This window comes from Papio anubis, chromosome 5 (genome assembly GCF_008728515.1).
Source record: "Papio anubis isolate 15944 chromosome 5, Panubis1.0, whole genome shotgun sequence".
Classification (NCBI taxonomy): domain Eukaryota; kingdom Metazoa; phylum Chordata; class Mammalia; order Primates; family Cercopithecidae; genus Papio; species Papio anubis.
The window spans coordinates 69,996,251-70,022,741 of record NC_044980.1 but is presented as its reverse complement, the minus strand read 5'-3'; the positions used below and the strand labels follow the sequence as shown (position 1 = coordinate 70,022,741).

Below are 26,491 nucleotides of genomic sequence, written 5' to 3'. Positions count from 1 at the left end.
CGACAGCCTTCAACATTGTAGCCCAGTGAGTCAAACGACCCTGAGGTACATAACCCAAGGTGGGCTGCTTTCCAGGGTCCCTCAACTGCTGTGCAAGTAGGACATACAAAGTTGAGGCTCCATTCACCCACAAGGCAGCTTTCTGACCTTTGGGGGGTGGTTTCACAATAAATCCCAGGCTTCTGTCATCCCTTGCTGCCTATTTGTAAGTCATAAGTTTGCTTCATGTAACTTGTATGAGAGTGTGTTCTATCTCACTGACCTCAGACAAGCTGGAAATCAGTGAATAGTGAAACTGTTCCACAAGTGGCAGCACATATACGTGTTTTATTTGGCTTCACTCAACATAACTATTTTGAGATTCATCCAGGTAGGTTGTGGCCTATATTACTAGTTCCTGCTTTTTTATTGCTAAGTAGTATTTTCACCATATAGATACACCATAGTTTGCTTATCCATATATGAAGGACATTTGAGTTTTTCTCAGTTTTTGGTTATTCAAAAAAAAAAGCAATGAGCATTTGCTTACTGGTCTTTTTATGCACATATGCTTGCATTTATCTCGGTTAAATGTCTTAGAGTAGAATGGCTGAATTGTAAAATAGGTGTATGTTAAATTTTTAGAAACCACCAAAGCAACTGCACCATTTTACATTCCCACCAGCAGTGTATGAGATTTCTAGTTCCTCCACAACCCTTACAATACCTGTTACAGTCAGTTTTGAAAATTTTAGGCATTCTAACAGATTTGTAGTGGTATCTCATTGTGGTTTTAATTTTCATTTCCTTAAAGACTGATGATACTGAACATTTTTTCGGGTGTTTATTTGCCATCAGCATACCTTCTCTGGTGAAGTATCTATTCAAATCTTTGGCCCATTTTTTAACTGAGGTGTCTTCTTCTTATTATTAAGTTTTGAAAGTTTTTTGTATATTCTAGATATAGAAGTCTTTGACCAGATACATGATTTGCAAATATTTTCTCCAGTCTATGGCTTGTCTTTTCACTCTCTTAATAGTGTCTTTGGAAAAACATAAATTTTTAATTTTGAAGAAATACAAATTATCAAGTTGTTCTTAAGGATTGTGCTTTTGGTGTTAGAATCTTTGCCTTTAAAAAAAAAGTTTCTAGAAGTTTTAAAGTTTTTAGGTTTTATTTTTATATCTACGATCCATTTTTGGATCATTTTTATAGATTGTTCAAGGTATGGATCAATATTCTTTTTGTCTGCTGTTTTTTTTGGTAAGGCCATCCAATTATTCTACCACCATTTGTTGAAAAAGACCACTCTTGGCCGGGCACAGTGGTGCATGCCTTTAATCCCAGCACTTTGGGAGGCGAAGGTGGGCGGATCACCTGAGGTTAGGAGTTCGAGACCAGTCTGCCCAATGTGGTGAACCTCGTCTCTACTAAAAATACAAAAATTAGCCGGGCATGGTGGCAGGCACCTGCAATCACAGCTACTTGGGAGGCTGAGGCAGGAGAATTACTTGAATCCAGGAGACAGAGGTAGCAGTGAACTGAGATTGTGCCACTGCACGCTTCCAGCCTGGGTGACAGAATAAGACTCTGTCTCAAAAAAAAAAAAAAGACCACTCTTTCTCCACCAAACTGCCTTCATGCCTTTATCAAAAATTGACAGTCCACACATATATATGGATCTACTCCTGGACTATTTTGTTCCATCCATCTATTTATCTTTATGCCAATATGATACTACCTTAATCACTGTAGTTTAATTATAATAAGTCTTTAAATCAGGTCGTATTAGTTCTCCAACTATGTTCAATCAATGTCATCTTTTTTGCAGAGATAAGATCTTGCTATATTGCCCAGGCTGGAGTGCAGAGCCTATTCGTAAGTGCAATCACAGCTCACTGCAAGTGATCCTCTTGCCTCAGCCTCCCAAGTACCAGGGACTACAAACTACAGACACTACCATGTCTAGTTATGTCAAGGCATCTTAATGCAAGTTTTCTGAAAACCAGAAATATATATTCAAATGTAGGCTATTATCATTTTTCTACTCCAACTTCAGTAGTTTTTAGATTATGAATACCAGAACACTAAACTAACAGAAATCACAAAATCATACTACACAACTATTTATATATAAAATGTACTCAGCATATTTAAAGACATTTTTACTGAAAACCAGATATACAGCTTAACAAATGAAACAATATTTAACATCCTCACCTGTAAACCATATTTTACTCGTATTTTCTTTAATTCTTTTCTTCTTTCCAACTCTTTTTCCTCCTTACTTAGTGTTGGACCAACTGAAAGAAAAAAAGTTTGGTTAAAAAAAAGCCACTAAATCTGATTTTGTAGAAAATTAAAACTAATGTTATTTAATTAATAAAAAACTAATATAACCCGTTAGTAACCATTCCGATTAACCAGAAGTTGAAATAAACATTAATATAAAGGATAAAAGGGTTGTGATGATGTCCTTTCAGCATTTTGGTAACTAAACCTACTTGAGAAGTAAAGCAAAAACTACACATAATAGGAATCTTACAGTATAGATACCAAAATGAACAATGAACATTTTGATTTTTCAATATGATTATTGTAACACAATCTCAAATGCAGAAATATTAAGTAAATTTTGCAAAGGAACATAGCCATAAGCAAAATAAAAGTCAGAGAAACCAAAATTCATGTTACTGTGTAATGCAACATACTCATTTTCAAATTAGTATCAGAAAACAAAAAAAAAAAACAATGAACATGCATACTTGGCATTTGGGGGAAAATTTATGTCAAAAAAGATGACCTCTTACTAGTTCAAAGCAACTATTTAAATTTTAAGAGCTTTAGATGGGTGGGATGAAAGCACAACAGTAATATCCTACAGTGCCATTATAAAAAATAATGGTACATAGACAATATACAGCATGAGCTATCAATAGGACAGAAAACATATCAATCAACAACCCTTAATGCCTTGGCCTATTATTTCCTATGTTAATATTACATGACAGAGTTCAACTGTGGATGACTTTTTTACATCAATACATACATGTCAAAAGGAAACCAATCTTTATTAAATTATTACTTTGTCATTACTTTTTAAATTATTTTAATTGATAAATTAAAAGTGTATATATGGTATACAACATGATTTTTTATATATGTATACATTGTGAACTGGCTAAATCAACCTCATTAACATATCCATTACTACCTCATGTACTTATCACTTTTTTGTGTATGATGAGAACACTTAAAATTTACTCTCTTACCAATTTTTCAATTACAACTGCTCCTAAGGACATTTGACTACCACTACAGTCTGACTCAAAAGCCTACTAAACTGGATTAGCAGAAACAGAGCTAATCAATCTCTTTCCTGGTCAGAAAGCAGACCAATGCTACATATCATGAAGCTAAATTATTACACAGAAAAATCAACTACAATTATAATCTATTAGCCTAGGTCTCAAATTCCAAATATATGTCATTTCTTAGTCTCATTTGGTAATATTCACTGAAATATATCTCAATCTATTATTACATCAACTGGATACAAGACCAATAGCTTTGTATAAATATCTCTCAATGCAGTATCATATCAATTAGACACATAGCCAGTAGCTGACTGGTATTTTTTAGAACACTTAGGTAATGAAAGAGAACGTTATCACAGCCACATTTAATCTGTTTCACATACCAAAAGATTCATCTTTCTTATCAAGGCGAAGGTGGGCTCTAACCTGCCCTGGTTCACAGCCATCACAGGTATCACTGCCAGGGTGAATGTGAAAGGATAAGACAGTTTCTCCAATTTTCACTTCATCTCCATGCTCAAGTACATAAGGGTCACATTTAGTTTTCGGCTAGAGGGGAACCATTTACAAAACAGAAATCAAAACAATCACATATGGTTACCTTACATCTACTGTAAGTAATGTCTGATTACAATTTTAAAAATATATTTAAAATAGCTGTAAATGAAATAGACACAAACACACTTCCCCAACTTGATGACGCATAAAAAAAAGTTCTACTAGTGGAGATGAAGACAGCTGAACTGAGCAATTTGTCAAACCCACCAATCTCGCTATCCAATCAGAAATATCCAATTCTAGACTTCAATCTATTACCAAAACATATAATCATCATAGTAAAAAAAGATGAAGTGTTAAGAGAATGGGATAAATGCATCACATCTCCCTTTTCTTCTCTCTTGATAACTCAGTTTTATTTCCATTTTTACTCTTACAGACTAAGAATAAGGCCTCCCTCCTTCCCTATATTTTTTGTTTTTTTTGAGACAGAGTTTCACCCCATAGCCCAGGCTGGAGTGCAGTGGCATGATCTCGGCTCACTGCAACCTCCGCCTCCCTGGTGCAAACGATTCTCCTGTCTCAGCATCCCAAGTAGCTGGGATAACAGGCACACACCACCAAGCCCAGCTAATTTTTGTATTTTTAGTAGAGACGGAGTTTCACCGTGTTGGCCAGGCTTGTCTTGAACTCTTAACCTCAGATGATCCACTGGCCTCAGGCTCCCAAAGTGCTGGGATTACAGGTATGAACCATCGCGTCCAGCCCCTATATTTTCTTATTATAGGCCAAATAGTTTGTTACATGCTGAGGATGTAAGTGTTAACTGAATAGACATAGCTTTTGCCTTTAAGAAGTTTTCAATTTAGCAGCATTTCCATTAAGACAACAACAAAAAAAAAGGAGGACCTTCAAAGTTGTTATTGAGACATTTACACACTTACTCTCAATAGCTTTACAATGGATTCATAACTGAAAATAAGGCACAGATACACAATTAGAAGTCAAAACTCAACAGCCAAGGAAGACCCACTGATTATATTCTTTTTTCAGCCTTTCTGGAAATTTCTTTCCGAGTAACACATTTGGGCTTTACTCTGAACCAAATGATAAAGATTATGGCCTTCAGAAATAAAAAAAATTCAGTTTTAAAATAATGTGCAGGTAACTAATTAATACATATACACTCACCTGAAGAATCTGTTTTCCATTAACAACTGTGCCATTTTGACTGCCTTGATCCACAAGGACATAACTTTGTAAGTCATGGTCAAAATAAATTTCTGCATGAAACTTAGAAAATAAAATCAAGCAATTATTAATTACTACACTTTTCAAAACTATGGACAATTTCTGTATGATATGATGATGTTAACTTGAGTCTTTGATAATTTACATTTTATTATACTTAACACTTTTTTAGAAACACAAACTATTATATGCTTCTGGTAGAAACAGAGGCTATAGAAGAAAATGTCATCTATAATTCTACCTTTAACTACCATGAAAAATTTAGAATATGTCCTACTTTTTCTCTTTTTGTACTAGAGATGATAATTTGAAAAATTTTGACCTAATGTAAGTATTTGTCCATATCATTAAAAACTCCTTTTTTTTTTTTTTTTTTGGAGACAGAGTCTCACTCTGTCACCCAGGCTACAGTGCAGTGGTGTGATCACGGCTTCCTGCAGCCTTGACCTCCTGGGCTTAGGCAATCCTCCCACCTCAGCTTCCTGAGTAGCACAGGTGTGTGCCACCATACCTGGTTATTTTTTGTATTTTTTGTAGAGACAGGGTTTCACCATGTTGCCCAGGTTGGTCTTGAACTCCTGAGTTCAAGTGATCCTCCCGCCTTGGCCTCCCAAAGTGCTGGGATTACAGGCATGAGCCACCACACCTGGCCAAAAATTTTTAATACAAAATGTGATTTGAAACACCCAAGGCCAACATCTCAGAGAAGTTTCCAGGATCTTCAATAGTTAGGACTAATCTTTCCCTCCTTTTTCCATAGCACTTTATCTATTCCTCTTATTTTGCTTCTTTAACGTTAAGTCATGAGGTTCATCCAGTTGTTATACAGTTACAGAGCTGTCGTTCCTTCATTTTGCTGAATGGTAATCCATTGTGTGGATATACCACAATCTATCCATCTATCCTTCTGAAAATGGACATTCAGGGGTTTTTTCCAAGGTTTTACTATTTTTTTTAAATATTACTATAAACCTTCTTGTACCTGCAATCTATTTGTGTGCAAAATGCAAGTGTTTCTCTGGAGTACACACCTAGGAATGGAATTGCTAAATCATAATATAAGCAAATCTTAAACTTTACTAGATAACTGTTTTTCCAAAGTGGTTGTATCAATTCATACTCCCACCAGCAGTCTGTGAAAATCCTCGTTGCTCTATGTATACTAAACCAAAACTTGACATTGCCAAAATGTTTAATTTTTGCTAGCCTAAGAGGTGTGAAATTGCTTTATCATTGTGATTTTAACTTGCATTTCCCTGATTAGTACCAAAACTCTTTTCTGAGACGGAATCTCATTCTGTCACCCATGCTGGAGTGCAGTGGCGCCATCTTGACTCACTGCAAGCTCCACCTCCCAGGTTCACACCACTCTCCTGCCTCAGCCTCCTGAGTAGCTGGGACTACAGGCACCTGCCACCACACTTGGCTAACTTTTTGTATTTTTAGTAGAAATGGGGTTTCTCCATGTATGCCAGGATGGTCTCAATCTCCTGACCTCGTTATCTGCCCGCCTCAGCCTCCCAAAGTGCTGAGATTACAGGCGTAAGCCACCGTGCCCAACCCCAAAACTCTTTTTAATATTTACTAGTCATTTGAGTTTCCTCTTCTGTAAATTTTCTTTTTAAGTCCTTTATACACTTTTTTCCAACTGGATTGTTCAGAATAAGTCTTTCCGTACTGCAAAACCCTATTCCAAAAAGCTGTTCTAAATTACTTTTCCAATAGGAGTGATATTTAATAAATGATGAATGAAAATTGACACCTTGGCTTCATCTGTATTTCTCAGATTACTAGAAAGACTGAATGGCTTTTCATATATTAACCATGATATTTCCTTAACTGTGAATTGCCTGATGTATCTTTTGCTCACTTATCTACTGGTGTCACAGTGGGGTTTGAAAACAAAAATTTGCGTGAACTTTTCAAAAATAAATAATAATGTATATTGTGTCATATTTGTTGTGCCTGTCCGAGTCTGCCTTCTAAACTGGTTTCTTAACATACAAAGAGCAAAATTACTTTGTCCTTTGTAATTTTTACCATTTTTTAAACTCAGAAAGTCTTCTATCTAGTGGTCAAATACTTGTTTTTTCCCCTAACATTAAGTTTCTTTTTTAGAAGTTTCTATTTGGATACACGTCATATGTGCTATCAAACTGACTTCACCAACTAATTATCCACCCCACCAATGGATGTTAGTTTAAAAGAAAGAAAGAAAAAACAGAAATGCCACCAGAAGCCTGGTGTGGTGGTGTGTGCCTATAGTGCTAGCTACTCAGGAAACGGAGGCAGGAGGATCACTTAAGCCCAGGAGGTGTCATGGGTTGTAGTGCGTGCCACTGCATCCCAGCCTGGGCAACACAGTTAAGAACCTGTCTCTATATCAAAAAAAAAAAAAAACAAAGAAAGCCACCATAGAACTATCTATAGTTTAGATGGAAAGTGGGGAAGGATCTCAGAACTCTTTGCTATTTAAGTTACAGATAAGGTGTTATTTTTTTGGAGGCAGGAGACCCAAGGTCATAGTAAAAAAGTAAATAAGCAAGATAATCTGGTTAGAATTAAAATTATGAGAACTTTTTCCTCTTGCTGAATGAGTCTCCAAAAAGTGAAAGTAAATGGTCTTTCAAATTAAAAATGACAAATTATATTCCAAAAAGACAAAAATCACATAAAATCTATTTTAGGTCCACATTACGGTCCATTAAATAAAAGCAAAATGGGAATGATGGAAGGTTAAAAAAAGAGAAAAGCAAAAAAGGAAAAAAGATAACTATAAGAGAGGAGAGAAAACAGTACAGGAAAGAGAAATATAAAGAGCCTCGGCCAGACATGGTGGCTCACGCCTGTAATCCCAACACTCTGGGAGGCCGAGGCGAGTGGATCACTTGAGCCCAGGGGGTTCGAGACCAGCCTAGGGAACCTCCAGGCGAAACCGCATCTCTATGAAATACATAAAGATTAGCTGGGCATGGTGGAGTATGCCTGTAGTCCCAGCTACCTGTGGGGCTGAGGCGGGAGGATTGCTTGAACCTGGGAGGTCGAGGTTTCAGTGAGTCATGATCACATCACTGTACTCCAGCCCGGGCGACAGTGAAATCCTATCTCCAGAAAAAAAAAAAAAAAAGTAAAAATATATAAAGAGCATCAGGAGCTAAACCTTTAGTTATTTTCTACTTATAACTTGAGTTGCAATTCTGTTCTATTTGTTTTGAAAACTCAATCGTTCTTTTTCCTGAAACCATTAGATGATCAATTGGGGGAAGTTTTAAACAAGATCTCTGAGCGGTATAGGATATATTCTTGGGTTGTAAAATCCTCTGGCTCAAAGTAACCACCTCCTAAAGTAGCCAGAAGCCAGGTAAGATTCAATTTTTAACTGTCATAAAATACAGCCTATTTATTTCACTCAATAAATATTCATTAAATGGGTACTACTTTAAGACGTAATATGTTTTCTACCCTTGTCCAGATTCTTAAAAATAAACATAATTTTGTTTATTCAAATTGTGATAAAAAATTTTATTTTCTCAAGCACTGAAATAAATCTGCACTGCCTTCATTACCATTACTACACTGTATATTAACCTTCCTATTAAATGAGAAAAACCTCTAAGCTTTCTACTGTAATAATAATATAAAAATTTACATCTAGGGGACTATATTTGAGAAATCAAAGAGCTTACCTTACTGACACCAACTTCAGGGATTCGGAGAGTATGCTCCATATCCTTTTCTCTGCAGAATGAAGTAAAGTGTCTTTAATAATTTTTGAAGCATATTGTATAAATGCAGCACTTATAGAGTGACATGGAAAGGATTTTTAAGAATAGATAATGTTAAAATACATGTCTATCAACAGTAAATCTCCTGGTTATGGATTATCCAGTTTCCTTACTGCTACTCTAGACTTCCTGTGCTTTCACACAGTGATTATTTGCTCATGTCTTTTTCTCCCCCCAGACTGTGCTTCCTTTGGGTAGAGATTTGCATTAGTCCTCTTTGTATCCACAGCACATATAATAATGCTTAACTTATGGTGAGGCGTGGTGGCTTATGTGCCTGTAATCCTAGCACTTTGGGAGCCCGAGGTGGGTGGATCACTTGAGGCCAGGAGTTCGAGACCAGTCTGGCCAACATGGTGAAACCCCCGACTCCACTAAAAACACAAAAATCAGCTGGGCGTGGTGGTGCACGCCTGTAATCCCAGCTAATCAGGAGGCTGAGGCAGGAGAATTGATTGAACCCAGGATACGGAGGTTGCAATGAGCCGAGACCATGCCACTGAACTCCAGCCTGGGCAAAAGAGCACAACTCTGTCTCAAAAACAAAAAACAAACAAACAAAAATACATGCTCTCAATAAAGCCTTTCTGAAATAATTGAAAGAATGATATAATAATATTAACTGTTTTACCTTCCAATTGTAGCAGGGTTTACAGCAGTAATGATAAAGAGTGATCCTGTCTGCAACACAGGTGATCTAATGACAATTACTCTAATACATGGGGGCCAAATTTTGTCTTCGTCTGCCAAGGAAAGAAGTGAGTAAATATTAACTTAACTACTATGAAAAAGAACTTCATAGGGATAACTAGGCGGCATCCATAAAATAAAAAAGTGTTGGTCAAAAATCTTAATTCTGACTAAAACAAACTTCTTAAATTCTGCTGTATAATACATAGCAATGGGTAAGGCTTAATACTGTTATTAAAGTGATCAACATAAAGGTTGCAGGATATGTAGCATCTATCACAGTTATCAAATAATCAACTCTTTTTTAAGGTTTTGGAATCTGAAAATATCCCAAATATTTTTATATTATTTTAAGTTACAAAAATTGAGTCCATTTAAAAAAAAAAAAAAAAGGCTAGGCACAGTGGCTCACACCTATAATCCCAGCACTTTGGGAGGCCGATGTGGGTGGATCACCTGAGGTCAGGAGTTGGAGATCAGCCTGGCCAACATGGTGAAACCCCGTCTCTGCTAAAAATACAAAAATTAGCTGGGCATGGTAGTGTGTGCCTGTAGTCCCAGCTACTCGGGAGGCTGAGGCAAGAGAATCACTTGAACCCAGGAGGCAGAGGTTACAGTGAGCCGAGATCGCACCACTGCACTCCAGCCTGGGCAACAGAGCAAGACTCTGTCTCAAAAAATAAAATAAAATAAAAAATAAATAAAATAAATTTCAAAATAAAAGCAAAAGAAATGACATTGAGAACCAAAGAACAAAATAAGCTCATACACTACACAGTTGGCCCTCAGTATCTGTGGGGGATTAGTTCCAAGATCCCTCCTCATATGCCAAAAAGCTATGGATGCTCAAGTCCTTATATAAATGGTATCATATTTGCATATAACCTATGTGCATCCTTCTGTATACTATAAATCATCTCTAGATTACTTATAGCTAATAGAACGTAAATGCTATATAAATAGTTACACTGTATTTAGGGGATAATAACAAGAAAAAAAGTTTGTACACGTTCAGTACAGATGCAGCTATCCATTTTTTTCCCTGAATATGTTTGATCTGAGGTTGCTTGAATCCACTAATGCAGAACCCATGGATACAGAAGGCCAATTGTAACATGAAATCCTGTGTTTTAAAAGTATGTCTTTATATATTCAAGTAAAAAAAAATTAGATTTTCCATAATATCCATGTAATTGAATTCATAATGTATACTTTTTAAAGACAACTTGTTTTTCTCTCTTAATTACAAAAGTAGACTACGAATATCTAACCCACTAAAACAGCCTTAATCTATATTTTAAGATTAGAATGCAGGTAACTTGGTTTTGTATTCTATTGACTACGCCATTCAATACAATGAAACTTTCTGAAGGTCCAAGTATTAGTCATGTATTCACATCCTACTCTCTAAAAACCAAGTAGCTACCCACATAATTTTCAATAACATCATTAAAATAATGTTTACTTTCCGGCAGGTATACGATGACTCACTAACATTTTTAACGGTTTTGCTCTTACATAGTTACCAGACTGGGGTATTTACTTAAATAATGATTATCTACTCACCTTCATCCTCACTATCTTCTGCAGTTACATTGCCTTCACTGGTAATGTCTTCATCATAACTATCCTCGGTCTGAGAGTCTGTAATTTCACCTTCCTCTGGTTCACTATCAGTCTCCATGATTTTCTCATCTTTAAATGATGTTGAATTAGAGATGTTTTCATGAAGAGGAGACTCTATAGTATTTCCACTAGCTGGAACAGTGAATTTGGGGAGACTATTTTTGTGATGAATGCCTATTTTCGCCTTCTTTTTCATATTCGCAATATTTTCTTCCTCATTGCAGCTTGTATGTTCAACACTTAAGGCTTTTTGATCCTCTGAGTTCAAATCCTGGAGAAGGGTGGGTAGATAGGTGGGAACAGGGGAGAACACTCTTAAACATCACTATCTGATAACATTACATCAAGTTTTAATGAATTCATGAAGATATATGTCAGTAAAATAACAATGGTTACGATCTGTTCCCCCTCTCCTTCTCACATTTCCTTTCTTGGTTAATGATATTACCATCTTCTTATCATCCAAATTAAAAATCCTCTAGTTATGTCTGAGATCCCCTTAACCATATATAAAATTACCAAGTGCTACAGACTTTTCTCAAAATATATCCAAATCTGTCCCTCTATTCTCAATGTCTTAACATTCCTAGTCCAAGCCCTAATCACATATTGCCTGGACTATGGGATAGCATAGACCAATGGTGTCCAATAAAAATGTAACACAAGCTGTATTTGTACTTTTACATTTTCTAGCAGTCACATTTAAAAAGTAAAATTATTAATGAGATAGTTTACATGGTCTGCAAAATCCAGAGTGTATTTTACACCTAACAGCGCATTTGAGTTTGGACTAGTAACACTTTAAGTGCTCAACAGCCACATGGAGCTGGTGGTTACCTTACTGGACAGTGCAGGCCTAAAGAATACCTATTCTAAATTTTCTTTTTAAACTTGTAATCAATTAGCAAGTCAATACAAATAAAATACAGAATTAGCTTTACTTACAACATGAATTTAAAGATCCAAATGTACTCAATATGTAGCAAAAGTGTAGTTTTGCTAAAATTGAGTACTTCAGATTTGGCTTGATAATACATAAAAGTTTAAAGTACAAATTAATGGTAACTATCTTATTCCAAAATCTTAACTTGCCTGGTATAAGTCTTTTATTATTTATTGTACATTTATAGCTGATATGCCTTATAATAAATGAACAAATCTATTTTTCAATTAACAAAAATTATGTATTTTTATCATGTACAATATGAAGTTCTGAAATATGTACACAATGTAGAGTGGTTAAATTGAGTTAATTAACATGTACATTACCTCAAATACTTATTTTTCTGTGGTAAGAAACTTAAAATTTGCTCTCAGCAGTTTTCAATAATACAATACATTGTTATTAACAATAGTCACCATGTTATACAATGGTCAAATCTGTTATTTTAGCCTTAGAAAAAGCAAATAATTATTTTCCATTTTTTTCCCTTGGTTTCTGACACACTCTCACTTTTCTTTCTACCTTAGAGCAACATGAGGCAAATTCATATGCTCTTCTGTTATTTTATTAAATATGAGAGCATCTCACACAGCTTTTTTTTTTTTTTTTTGAGATGGAGTCTCATTCTGTCTCTCAGGCTGGAGTGCAGTGACACAATCTCGGCTCGCTCTAACCTCCACTTTCCAGGTTCAAGAGATTCTCCTGCCTCAATCTCCCGAGTACCTGAGGCTACAGGCGTGAGCCACCACGTCCAGGTAATTTTTGTATTTTTAGTAGAGAGGGGGTTTCATCATGTTGGCCAGGATGGTCTCGAGCTCTCGACCTCATGATCCACCCACCTCACACACCTATCTTTAATAACAGCATAAATTCAGCTTGAAGACTGGCTAAACATTCACAGTGTGATAAATTATATACACTTTTAGCAATACAAATTCATCAAGAACAAGAACAAGGGCAAGGAGCTGAAAAACCATGAGGAGCTTTTACATTATAAAATTATAGCAAAAAAGCTGCCTATCTGTATATACTCTTAAAAAAGCACTTGTATATTTATTACTTGCGGAACAACATATGCAGGGAAAGCTATTTGCCAGTACAGAACGTTAGATAGTCATTAAGTGAAAAGAAAGGAGGGCTTATTTACGGGCACTGAGGCACATATGTGTATTTCAAATTATTTACTCCTGTCTCCCCTACTGTCTTCCTTCCACATAACCTCCACCTACAAAAAGTGAGGCTCAAAAATATCTTTAAAAATAAAGAAAACAGATGAAGATACTCTCATGGCCTCACAGGTACCTTTTAGAATCCTCAGGAAATTCTCAAAATTCCAACAGAATTTTTCTTAAAGCTCGTCTTGGAATTCACATATTTTCAAAGAAGGATGGCTAAGATGAGTAGTTATGGGAGCGAAGCTGGACCACAATATCACAGAATGCTTTCCACCTCTATTCTCTAGTTTTTCAGGCAAGGCCATTTGAGGAGCCCTATATACTCTTTTCCTATTGTTAGTGAGAGGTGCTTTCACAAGCTAGCTTTTTTTTTTTTTTTTTTTTTTTTTGACGGAGTCTGGCTCTGTTGCCCAGGCTGGAGTGTGGTGGTGCAATCTTGGCTCACTGCAACCCCCACCTCCCAGGTTCAAGCGATTCTCCTGTCTCAGCCTCCCAAGTAGCTCGGATTACAGGCGTCTGCCACCACACTCAGCTAATTTTTGTATTTTTAGTAGAGACGGGGTTTCACCATGTTGGCCATGCTGGTCTTGAACTCCTGATCTCAGGTAATCTGCCTGCCTTGGCCTCCCAAACTGTTGGGATTACAGGCATGAGCCACTACATCCAGCCTACAACCTAGCCTTTCAAACAGTTAAACCACTAGTAACAAGCACTAGCCATTAAAACAGAGATCTTGAACGCAAACAGAAAACTCATTTCTAGTATTTAAGTCACATACTCTTCTATTCCTAAGTATTGTCCACAAAAAAACAGAAGAACAAAAACAAATCAAATAGAGAACAGAAAAAAATCCAACAGAATCCTAATTCCTTATGTGAACTTTAGAATTTAGTATCAAGTAATTTTTCTTTTGTTAAGAAAAACTGGCTGGCACAGTGGCTCACGTCTACAATTCCAGCACTTGGGGAGGCCAAGGTAGGCAGATCACTTGAGCTCAGGAGGTCGGGGATGCAGTGAGCCATGATGGCACCACTGCACTCAACCTGGGTGACAGAGCAAGACCCTGTTAGGACAGGACAGAAGGATAGGATAGGACAGGACACGACAGGACAGGGATAGGAAGGGATAGGAGAGGAAAGGACAGGACAGGAAACCATGAGATAAAATTTCAAGAGTAAGATACCAAACAGTTGCCACAGTTGATAAAATGTCAATAAAACAAACAAGACTCCTTTCTTACCTATAAACCACCAAACTTATCTGTTTAGAGAGTAGAAATAAAGAACACTGATACCTTTTTATATTTTCCTTCTTTCAATTTAACATTGTATCATTGTAAGCATTTTGGGGGTTCCCCTTAGTCTTTACAAGTACCATCTGAAAGCCTACATAATACTTTTTTCAGTTAAATGTAATTATCACTTTCTTAACCATTGTCTTGCAGGCCATTTAAACTCTCACTCCATAGTTGTCAACATTGGATTTTTTTTTTTTTTTTTGTAATGTTTGCCTGGCTGGGTGCGGTGGCTCACACCTCTAATCCCAGCACTTTTGGAGGCGGAGGTGGGTGGATCACCTGAAGTCAGGAGTTCAAGACCAGCCTGACCACATGGAGAAGCCCTGTGTCTACTAAAATTACAAAAAAAAATTAGCTGAGCACGTTGGTGCATGCCTGTAATCCCAGCTACTTGGGAGACTAAGGCAGGAGAATCGCTCAAACCTGGGAGGTGGAGGTTGCAGTAAGCCAAGATCATGCCATTGCACTCCAGCCTGGGCAACAAGAATGAAACTTCATCTCAAAAAAAAAAAAAAGTTGAACCTGTATCTATGTCTACCTGTAAACTGTGTTTATCTTTTATTATGAATTGTGCATTGACATCAACTTATCAACTGAAGATCTGAATTCTTCTTCCAAACTATACAACATGAGATATTTTATCTGCCCTAAATCTATCTCCTTCAAATTTTAAGAAATGCTTTCTATTTCTAGTGACAGAGTTTATGACAAAGTCCATGTTTGCTCCATCTAAACTTTCCTTAGATGTTATCTTAATGGGCATGTTTGAAATACAGAGTTATTGAATGATTTTCAGTTTCATAAAAAATTTTGTCTTAATTATCATGTTATCACCATTATGTAAAGTTTTAAAATTATAAAGACATTACCTTTTCCTCATTTGTTGCAGAAGAATCTGGATCTTTTCTTTTCTTCTTCAATTTTTTATCTTTACTTTGTTTTGTGCTAGAAGTCTGATAAGATTGCAAATCTACTCGAGAATGAAACTGGTAACGACCACTTTCCACATCACAATAGTAATAAATTCCAGTGGAAGGATCATAATACAGTTGATTTTCCTTTGAAAGTCAAGAAAAAAATAAATTCTAAATTCATCTAAGATAAAATAAACTTAACGAAAATGCCAAATATATTCAAATGTAGTAAATATTTCTTTGAACAACTATGGTATTTTCAGAAGACAATGAATTAAAGATAACAGAATAAAAAATGCTTTAATCTTCCAAAATACTTTACCATTCAATAGCTGATCTAATTTTCCTAGTGTGAGAAACAAGTAAATCTAAATATTAAATTGAATCATATAAAACTGTCAATACTTGACCATTTTTATCTAAGAAACAGCAATTTTGTATGGTTCCACTTAATACATTAACAAAAATTGATAATACTTTTGAAGGCATGAAAACTAAAGCATGCATAAGAAAAAGCTGACCATATGAGAGCAGTTCTAGACTCTTTATTCTTAATGACTGCACAATAATGGTGTGGCAGTATAAACCTCTAAACCCTCCTCTTAATGTCATAAAACAAAGATTTGTCTTTTGATGTTCATTACTTAAAATCAGTGAAAAAAAATTTGAAAATAAAGTTCATGCATACCAAAAAATAACATTCTGTATAATGCAATCAATAAACAACTGTCTCCACTAATTAATTAATTCTATAGTAAATAGGACAAGCAACCATGCAAAAATTTGGCAAATTACAGATTTAAAAGCCAGAAAGTTAAAATTAGGTAATCACCTGCATTTATGATACACTGGCCAGTACTCTAAAACCAATATTTAATTGAACAGTCTATATTTTATTTACATCCTAAATCCATGCAGACCAGACCTGGAAACATCTTTGATGTACTGAGATTGAGCAACTAAAACTTCCTGAAAAAGAATAATTTATTTTTCTAACTATTGACACTTGCAATTTACTGTCTTTAATTCCTCCATTTTGCAGATCTCTTACAAAAATATTTAGATTTCTCACCATCTTTCTCTTAACTAAGAAACTGAATGGAGGCTTTCCAATCTTTATTTCTAGTAATAATGGAACTTTTATAATTCAAACCTTTTTAATCTGTTTGTCAGTCCCAAATATAGACATTTTCAAAATATAAAAAAAAAATTTTACTAAAATAATAAAAATGGCAACACAATGAAGTTCCTAATTTACTCAGAAATATAACCTGCAGAATGTAACTAACCATTTACAGAACAACGGATATCAAGAGAAAAGATACAGAAAGGAAGGCAGAAGATTGACAAACACTAATGTCTACCTGAAACTGTTGTTTTCCTAGAAACTAAACAATAACTACTCCCTTTGGATAAGTGTTTAAACATTAATTTTCTGGTTATGTATTAGCATTGTCAATTAGCATCCTCCATGAAAGAAAACCCTCTCTGTATAAGGACTTACAGTTTACCATATGCAGATTGACAAACTAATAAAACCTCTTATGTTAATTGAGATATTTAGTATGATACTATGTTCTCTAGATAAGCTGACAATAGTTGCAGTAACAGGAATGATGAGCATCAACTCCACTTTTGTGCACCACATTCTATAATTCCTCAGAGAACCAGATTACATTACTAGATTCTTGAGTTTGAGGTATGTGACTGAGTTCTATCATTGTCATCAAATCTGGAATGAAATACAATTAAGTATTAGGCTTCAACAGCTATAACACTGTATTGTAAATCAAGAACTTTATTTTCTGGTTCTATCCTAGTCAGTGGTCCATTATATTTTAGATCCCATATTAATTCCCTAGTTCTCACTGTTAACAGATTGATTTTTGTTTGTTTTTGAGACAGGGTCTCACTCTGTCACCTAGGCTGGAGGGCAGTGGTACAATCATGGCTCACTGCAGCCTCCATCTTCCCAGCTCAAGCGATGCTCCCACATCAGCCGCCTGAGTAGCTGGGACTACAAGGTGAGCCACTACAGCCGGCTGACTTTTAAAATTTTTTATAGAAAGAGTCTCACTGTGTTGCCCAGGCTGGTCTTGCACTCTTGACTCAAGCAACTCTCCTGCCTCAGCCTCCTGAAGTGCTAGGATTACAAGGAGTGAGCCACCATGCCTAGCCAACAGATTGACTTTTTTAAAGTGAAAGAGTTAAAAGACACAGAATATAAAACACTGGCTAATAATAAACACACTACTAAGAATTCAAGAAAGAAGTCTCCTTATGTGGCCTAAAATGAATTCATAAAGTATTTGAAATAATTTTTAAAATTCTTACCTCAAACCTAAAATTAACCTTACTTCTCTATTAATTCTATGAAAAAAAAATTAGTTTAGGTTCTAAAATATTTACAATGTAGTTAACTATCTGCTTTTATTAACAAAAGCTCTAATACTTTAGATGTTATTTTTATACATAAAGGCTTCTCCAAAACATTATCTATAATAATCACAATAAACAACCTTATTTTAAAAACTTAGAAGCGTAGCACCATAAGCTATGTTAGAATTCTTCTGTCAAATAGTTTTGAGTCAAATATAATTTTTAAATGCAGCTTTTGGCTTTCTTACTTCAGCTTAGGGTTTAATATTTGATATCAGGCACTAAGTATGTATCATACAGTATTAAAGGTCTGAGATGGAATTTGAGACCAGCCTGGCCAACATGGCGAAACCCTGCCTCTACTAAAAATACAAAAAATTAGCTGTGTGTGGTGGTGCACGCCTGTAATCCCAGCTACTTGGGATGCTGAGGCATAAGAATCACTTGAACCTGGGGAGTGAAAGTTGCAGTGAGCTGAGATCGCACCACTGCACTCCAGCCAGGGTGACAGAGGAAGACTCCGCCTCAAAAAAAAAAAAAAAAAGATCTGAGATACTTACAGAATCATAATAGAAACCAGTGCTGTGGTCAAAATACAGTCCAGTATTTTCATCATAACTAAATCCAGTCTGTGACACAGCCGCTTCTGCTGCAGCTCTCAAACTTTCAGCTAATGATGAACCTTCTAAGGATGTATCTTCTGTTGCTAATGCAGATGCTGGTTCCTATAAAAGATACAGTCACACCAAATAAGACAAAAGCTTCTGTATATCAATTAAAAAGCTGGCTGAACTCAAGACTTGAGACTATGTTTAAGTAATGACTTCAATTACTACAATGGAAAAGGATGTCTATCAATTATGATTTGAACCACTTTTTAGAACATTTACTAGTGTGTCAGTAACTTCAACTTTGACCCAGTTTTGAAGGCAGTAAAAATGAGTGACAATTATTTGAGAATAAATGTATGATGCCACAGAGAAGCCATCCACAAAACACAGACTCTGAAATATTGACTAAGACAAAGATCTAGGTTCTTCAATAATTGTATGTTCAATTGGAAAAAAAACTTCAAAAAGACAAATGAAGGAGAAAACCATAGATTAAATGAGGTATGTCAAACACAATAGGGATCCTGATTCAAACAAACTATAAAAACAAATTTACAGATTCAGGGAAATTTGAACAGTGGCAGGGTATCTGACATAAAGGAACATTAAAATTTTTTTAGGAGTAAATGTGGTATTGTTGTCCACAGTTCTTTTGTTGAGTCAAAATATTTGGACAAATTTTGTTTTAGATTATGTATATCATACAATTTTGGAACACAATGTAGCAGGAAAACCACTACACATATGAACAAGTTCTACTTTTGGTTTTTGAAAAACTATAATATTCTTTGCATAATTACACATAAGAATGTTTACAACACTTGTATATGCTGTGACGGACCAAAGAAGTCTATCTTTCCACATAATAACAACAAAGAAGGACAGGTTCTTGGGCATCAACAGTTTCATGTTTAGCATTTTATTACCTGTGAATTTGAGGCAAAATGGTCCACCTGTCTACATTTAACATTTTCTGTTTTATCAGTACCAGGGTAAGCATCATTTTCTATTTGTAAATGGTCTTTAGAATTCAAAGTAGAAGTTTCGATATCTTGATCTTGTTGATCTGACAGTTCAGTCACTTTACCTGGAAGACTAACATCATTGTAGTATGTCTGATAATAATAATCTGTAGCAAAAAAATTAAGTGAAATCATATCATATTAGAATAATGTATATAAAAAGGACTTAATTACAAAACAATGGCATTTAAACACAAAAAGCGCATACTTCAAATAAATCATGATTTTTACAACTGTACAAATTTTAAAAGATTAAAACAGATGGTACAAATAAATCTGCAGAAGTGTGTATCTCTGATTCTAATGTCTCCTTCAGGACCCTAGCTGTCAGTTAAAAAGAAAAAAAAAAGGTAAGTTGGTTACATTTTCCACAGCAAGAGTAAAATAAAAATAGGTAGATAGGTTGTATTCTATTTAAAAAACTTAACTCTTAACTTCTAACCGGATATCTTAATATTGTTGCTTATCAATTTAACTTCTAACCGAATACCTTAATATTGTTGCTTATCAATTGATAAAGAAATAAAGGCAAGGAATTAGGGTTTTTTCTTTTCTTTTTTTTTTTTTTTTTGTCAAATTTCTCTCCCCATGCAGACTTTTTAAAACATATTATACAGATAAGTAAGGTTAGTACTATTGCTGTGTTTAGCAATTTAGCCAAATTATGTCCTGAATGAAGTAAGGCAAAACTTAATAGGAAAGATGATTTCTTCTTGTGACGCATATATATTAAAACTCAGTATCTCAGCTATTCTGCCTCATAACACTCATGAGGCCATGGTGGTAGGCCCACCATTCCCACAAGGGTGAGAGAACTGACACTATACACAATTCTAATTAGAACACATCAACAAGAAAACAAATGCCCCTGGTCACAAGGAAGGCAGATACAGAAGTAGATGGCTAACTGCGGGCCAAAAATTACTCAGTGAGTGTGTCACTGAAAACATTAGCAACATTATAGAAATCACAGGAATGACAATACATTTCTACTTTTTCCTCCAGAAGAACAAACTGATTACCTGAAAATACCAGATCATATGGAGAGACGTCAACAGCATTAACAATTCTCATTTACCTTGATCTTAGTTTATTTTAAATTTAAAGAAAACTCAACATTAGCATGATTTGAATGTAACAGTATTAGCATATCCTCACTATAAGCTAAATACCTGAGATTGACCAAGGAGCATGGTTCTCTGTTTGTACTTCTACATCAGACTTTTTATTATCTTCATTTCTCCCACGTTGGAGTATTTTACTGAGTTCTTCCACCTGAGAGAAAACAAGGCTTTAGGAAAAAGAAATTATGTAATGATCTAATAATATATATACCAATCTCCCGCTGTTACAAATAATTGTTTTTCTTGATAAAAGTTTTAGAGAAATGTCAAGAGCAGCAAGTTTACCTTTCAGAAAAGCTAAAATTACTATTTTACTTTTTACATTTAAAAGACGTTTTCATTCCTAATCTCTCTTACTAAATGTCCAAATATCTCCTCCAAAAATCGAATAATGACACTTTGTGAACAGGGTCCTTTATTTCTAACAAATAAGATTGTTTTTATGTTAATATTTTAAAGTCAGTAGTTCTTTCTAAATAATTCAAAAATTTAAAAATTACAAATTCTCATCCCTACTGAATTATCTAATATTCATTTGGTATTCTCCATTTGGAAATAACTATCCACTTGAATATGTTAATGCCACTTACAAGCTTTAATACACATTTTTTCATTAAACAGTAGTCCTATAATTAACGGTAGCACAAGACAACAGGGAAGGTGACTGCCTGAGAGCGGCATCTGTCCTCCATGTATTTCACACACTAAAATACCCTTAAAAGGATGCTACTACATAGGACAGAGAGAAAGTGTGTGGAAGTGCCCAAAAGCAGGTAACATGCTGCCTCAGTCAATGTACCTCAGCCTGAGAGGACCTCAATGTGAGACAATGTCTACTACATACATGAAACCAAGTAAAAAACAAGCTTTTAAATACTTATTTAATGATACAAAAAGCTTAAACAGAGAAAGGCAATAAAACTGATTATATACAGATTATCCATGCACTTCATGAGTTATCCAATCTGTTGCTAATGCGAGGGCAGGAACTACAGTGAGGGAAGCAAGACACTGATCATGAAAAATTTGACGCCCTCCTCTGATTCATGCAAGTACAGGCTCCATAGCTGGGAATTAGTGCCCCATTAAATTCCTTGCCCTAGGAGCCTGATTGCCTTGCCCTAAATCCTGGCTCTGGCTACTGTCTGTTACTATGAATTAGATTACTTAGTATCTACTACCTGCTGGGCACTATACTTGATGCTTTGGATAACATCTCATTAATTCACAAAACCACCTGAAATATTCGTTGCCCTAACCCCAATTTTACACATAAAATATCAGACGAGACAAAGTAATTTGCAGAAGGCTATTTTGGGGTCTTGTACAAACCCTATATGTACTATGGTTCTCCAGTTATCATTAATTCTCAAGCAAAACTTTTTAACTGCTCCAGATAAGACATATTCAGTAATTTGGAATGACAGTTAATCAAATCCACCCTCTCTCCAACCAAGGGAGGCTGACCAGGAGAGTAAGGAGTTATCACTATCCAAAGTAGAGTCAAGACTTTCTACCAGATTAAATTCTTAATACTGAACTAAAATGGAGGCATGTGGAAGACAGATGCTCCTCTTAGGCAATTACCTGCAGAAGTTCGCTTCTGCTGCAGTTTAGTCAGAGAACTACTATTTTTTTTAAGTGTATTAAAGCTTATAAGAGGCATTAACATATTTAATAATTAAATCCACGTGGAGAACACTGAATATTAGATAATATGAATGGGAATTAACAGTTTTTAATTTTTCTAATTCTTTAGGGAGAATTGCTGACCTCCCGAAATATTAGCATAAAAACATTCTTTTCTGTAAGAAATAAAGGATCTGTTCACAAAGTCCCATTATTTAGTCTGATTTATCAAATTAACAGTTAACACCAAAATGCTGGCTCTTTGAAGATTAGCAAAAAATGTTTTAGAATCTCTAACGCAAGCAGTACTTCAACAATTTAGAATTATAAAGCCCTTTTCAAAAGGCTGTCATTTTAAAAAGGCTGTCATATTTTGCTCCCCTCTCCTTTTTTTTTTTTTTTTTTTTTTTTTGAGACGGAGTCTCGCTTTGTCGCCCAGGCTGGAATGCAGTGGCACGATCTCAGCTCACTGCAAGCTCCGCCTCCCGGGTTCACGCCATTCTCCTGCCTCAGCCTCCTGAGTAGCTGGGACTACAGGCGCCCGCCAACACGCCCAGCTAATTTTTTTTTTGTAGTTTTAGTAGAGACGGGGTTTCACTGTGTTAGCCAGGATGGTCTCTATCTTCTGACCTCGTGATCCCCCGCCTCAGCCTCCCAAAGTGCTGGGATTACAAGCGTGAGCCACCGCGCCCTACCTTCTCCCCATATTTTTTTTTTTACCGTACTTGTATGCTCCTACACAGTTACACACCGTAGGTGTTCAAATTGACAAACAAAAACTTTCCAATGTCATGATGTCAAGAACTCTATGTAACGGTCATACAAAGTCATTGCAACTCAGCAGTTATTTTCATAGTCCGTTTGGTAAAACATAAAGAAGTTTGATGACGTTTTAGTGTTCGGCCTATATACTGGTTTTAGGAAACGTACCAATAAATTATGAAGAACTAGACAACTGTCAAATTGAAACTAGTTACTATGTGGAAATAATGTGTTGGCAGAGAGTGCCTGCCAACAAAGTGGAAAAAAAAATATTATGCTCTTGGTTTTTGAGATAGAGTCGCACTCTGTCGCCCTGGCTGGAGTGCAGTGGCACGATCTCGGCTCACTGCAAGCTCCACCTCCCAGGTTCAAGCAATTCTCCTGCCTCAGCCTCCCGAGTAGCTGGGATTCCAGGAGCCCGCCGCCAGGCCTGGCTAATTTTTGTACTTTAGTAGAGACGGGGTTTCACCATGTTGGCCAGACTGGTCTCGAACTCCTGACCTGGTGATCTGCCCGCCTCGGCCTCCCAGGGTGCTGGGATTACAGACGTGAACTACTGCGCCCGGACAAGGTTTTTTGTTTTTAATGCGACAGTTTAAGTATTAACGTTTGCCCCTACTATCTTGAAAACGAAATAAGCTGCTTAACGTCTCCAACAAAAGCAGTTATATATCTTCCCTACTTCCACAAGAAAGCCCAAGTAAACGCCCAGAAAAGCAACCTTACACAGGTATAGCGTTCAAAAGTTTGTAAAATTGTTTACTCGTGTTTTACTCCACCTTCACAACTGTGAGCTATCATTCCCATTTAATGGGCAACTGAGGCTCGGTATAAGCTTACACATCCAGTGAATGGCAACGATGGGATTCTGACTCAAGTTCAACGTTTTAATAAACTCAAATGTGCTCTACAGTAAATGCGCCTACTGCCAATGGGAAATGGGATGCTGGGGCAAGCGAGAATGAAGACTATGTAGCCACAATACTTAAGTTCAATTCACGCCAGTCGCGAGACATAGATTTAAATCAAGTAACCTGAACTCAGCTTTGCTCCTGATGTACTTAGAATTGTAACTGCGCTGAACTTTTACTTATTTATATTTCAAGTACTCTACAGTAGTTCTGAGCCCCTGCCAAGGACCCCTTTCGAGGCCATCAGGGGCTTCGAAAGCCTCGCCTCGGGCTGGATGGGGCGCGGGGCTAAGGCGGACCGCGCACCTGCGTGCGGAGCTCCTGGTTGTTGCTTTCTGCGTTCTGGTACAGCCGTTCTGTGTGATGCAGCAGCTTCTCGATCTCCCGCACCTGCCGCTTGCAGCTCCGCAGTTCACGTTCCAACTTCTCCACCTTCCGCCTTAGCTGGGCCAGCTCAGGCTCAGGGGAGGTGGGCGGCGGCGGGGACGGCGCCTCCGAGGCCATGAGGTCCGGCGCGAGACTGCTTGTTGCCGCGGAGGGGCTGCGTTCAGGCCGAAACGGACGCCGGCGGACCCAGAGGCCACGGGAGCGCGCGGGCAGCGAAAGGCAGCCTCACACCCGGCCGGCCGCGGTGGCCCCTGGCCATGACGCCCTGAAACTCACTTGTAGCCGAACGGGGCTGCGGGCGACGAGCAAGGGGACTGAGGATGGCCCCTGCCCGATGTGCGCGGCCTGGAAACCGGAAAACTTGCCTGGAAACTACCTTCTCCAGCTACAGAAACAGAGGGAGGAGCGTGGGATAAGGAGCCGGAAAACCAGTGTCCAGAAAACCAGGGGCCAGAAGCGATCCGGCAGCTCCCCAGTTGAGCCGGAAACTACGGCGCCAGCGGTAGGCGGGGCCAAGACGGAACAGGAAGCGACGGAAAGCAGTAAGGACCGATAGTGTGCGTGCGGACGTCTAGCCTGCGGTACCTGAGGGCGTGGAGAGCTGTTGGCAATGTGGCTACCGAAGCCTTAGACTGATAGGGAGGCTTGCAGCCTCTGGTCTTAGACTTTTGCACTTGCTGATGTTCTTTGAACAAACTTTTAGTATAGCATGCATTTCCTAGCTCCTTGTTTTACAAATAAGAACAGAGTACCCCAGTAATGTTTTGTGGGGACTATAATGCTCTACTTACCTATGTCAACTGAAGAATGAGGAGGCTGATAAATTTAGAAAAGGGCTTTATTTCTCATGAAGGGTTACAGCCTGCAGGGTGGCCATCCTCACAGGCTTCGAAGCATAGCCTCTGGTCAGAAGCTGAGAACAAGACACTTGGAAGGAAGGGCAAAGGGAACAGAAATTTATGCTGAGCAGGGTGGCCAAATATATTCAATGAGCTGTAGGAGGATTCATGAATATTTATGAAAGGAGAAACATGCACATGCACAATTAAGCTTCCTGCCTCTCTGTGGGACCCATATTCAAAAAATGGTGGTGTTAGCATGATCCCAGTGTGAAGTTTTCATCCTCTGACGTCAAATGGCAAAGCAGAGGAGATGAAAACCCTCACTGTGAGTCCCTGGTAGATTGGCCAGAACTGCTCTGTGGTTGGTGGTCTCTTATCAGGAAGGAATGCTGGTTGGTGTGAAATCAGCCCAACTGTCCTATAGAACTGATGTTTATGGTTTCTTTTGAATAAACCTGGAAACTTACCCTCCCAGTCTTAAAACTTCAGAAAGTTACATTTGTCTTATCTGAGTTCCTTTCTTGGGAAACCAACCATGAGGCCTCCCAGATAGTATCAAGGAACTGAAACTTACCAGATCACTGCATCTGGACAATGAGGCACCAAATCCCTCACCCATTATGATTCCCTAACCAGCCACATGCTGCCTGTTGAACAAGTCCTCATCCTTACTGCTTACTACTTCCTATTTTCCCACATGTAGTCACATTGCTCCCTTGCCATATAAACCCCTAATTTTAGTTGGTTGAGTAGATGAATTTGAGACTGATTTCCTACTCTCCTTGGCTGCAGCACCCAAATAGAGCCTTCTTCCCTGGCAATACTCCTTGTCTCAATGACTGGCTTTCTATGTAGTGTGCAATGGATCTGTTCAGTCAGTCGAGGGGCTCAGAATTTTACTTTTATTTCTCATTTAGTCATTCTGCTGGTTCCTAAGTTTAGACCCCCTGGGAAAATAGAGCGAGTACATTAGGTCTGAGCCGCAAAAAGGAGCATCCCTGGTGGGAAAATAAGAGAGAGACAATATTCTGTGGAACAGGGGAGAAAAATGCTCTGGTCTGGTGCATTTATTTGGTCTTTTGTCTGCGTGACCCTGGCATTGGTTCGCCAATATTTAAACTGATGAGAGCTTCTTTGGAACACACTTCCTTCCTTTGCCAATGTCATTTAGAATTAGATCATGAGCTCAGAGTCCTGGGCCTGAGATTCATGGAGGTCAGCAGCTGTGTCGTGCAGATGCTCCTCTCTCAGGGCTTAGCACAGTGCCTGTCACAGAGCAGTATCCATAAGTGCTGAACACAGCTGAACAAGATAATCCTGTTTGGTGTCTTAGATCAGTGGCCACTTC

General features: G+C 37.3%; 1 protein-coding gene across 1 annotated transcript in view; it reads right to left on the bottom strand.

Moving 5' to 3' along the window:
* Window positions 1-24,827, bottom strand: part of AGGF1 (angiogenic factor with G-patch and FHA domains 1) — a 32,493-nt gene extending 7,666 nt beyond the window's left edge. Inside the window, exons 1-11 of the mRNA XM_003899835.5 lie at window positions 24,221-24,827; window positions 20,661-20,763; window positions 19,393-19,595; window positions 18,416-18,580; window positions 15,432-15,620; window positions 11,088-11,418; window positions 9,463-9,574; window positions 8,733-8,784; window positions 4,987-5,088; window positions 3,681-3,846; window positions 2,201-2,283 (exon numbers count right to left, since the gene is read on the bottom strand). Coding sequence (XP_003899884.2) covers window positions 2,201-2,283; window positions 3,681-3,846; window positions 4,987-5,088; window positions 8,733-8,784; window positions 9,463-9,574; window positions 11,088-11,418; window positions 15,432-15,620; window positions 18,416-18,580; window positions 19,393-19,595; window positions 20,661-20,763; window positions 24,221-24,418 — 1,704 coding nt within the window. The 5' untranslated portion in view covers window positions 24,419-24,827. The remainder of the gene's footprint in view (window positions 1-2,200; window positions 2,284-3,680; window positions 3,847-4,986; window positions 5,089-8,732; window positions 8,785-9,462; window positions 9,575-11,087; window positions 11,419-15,431; window positions 15,621-18,415; window positions 18,581-19,392; window positions 19,596-20,660; window positions 20,764-24,220) is intronic.
* Between the last annotated feature and the right edge of the window lie 1,664 nt (window positions 24,828-26,491).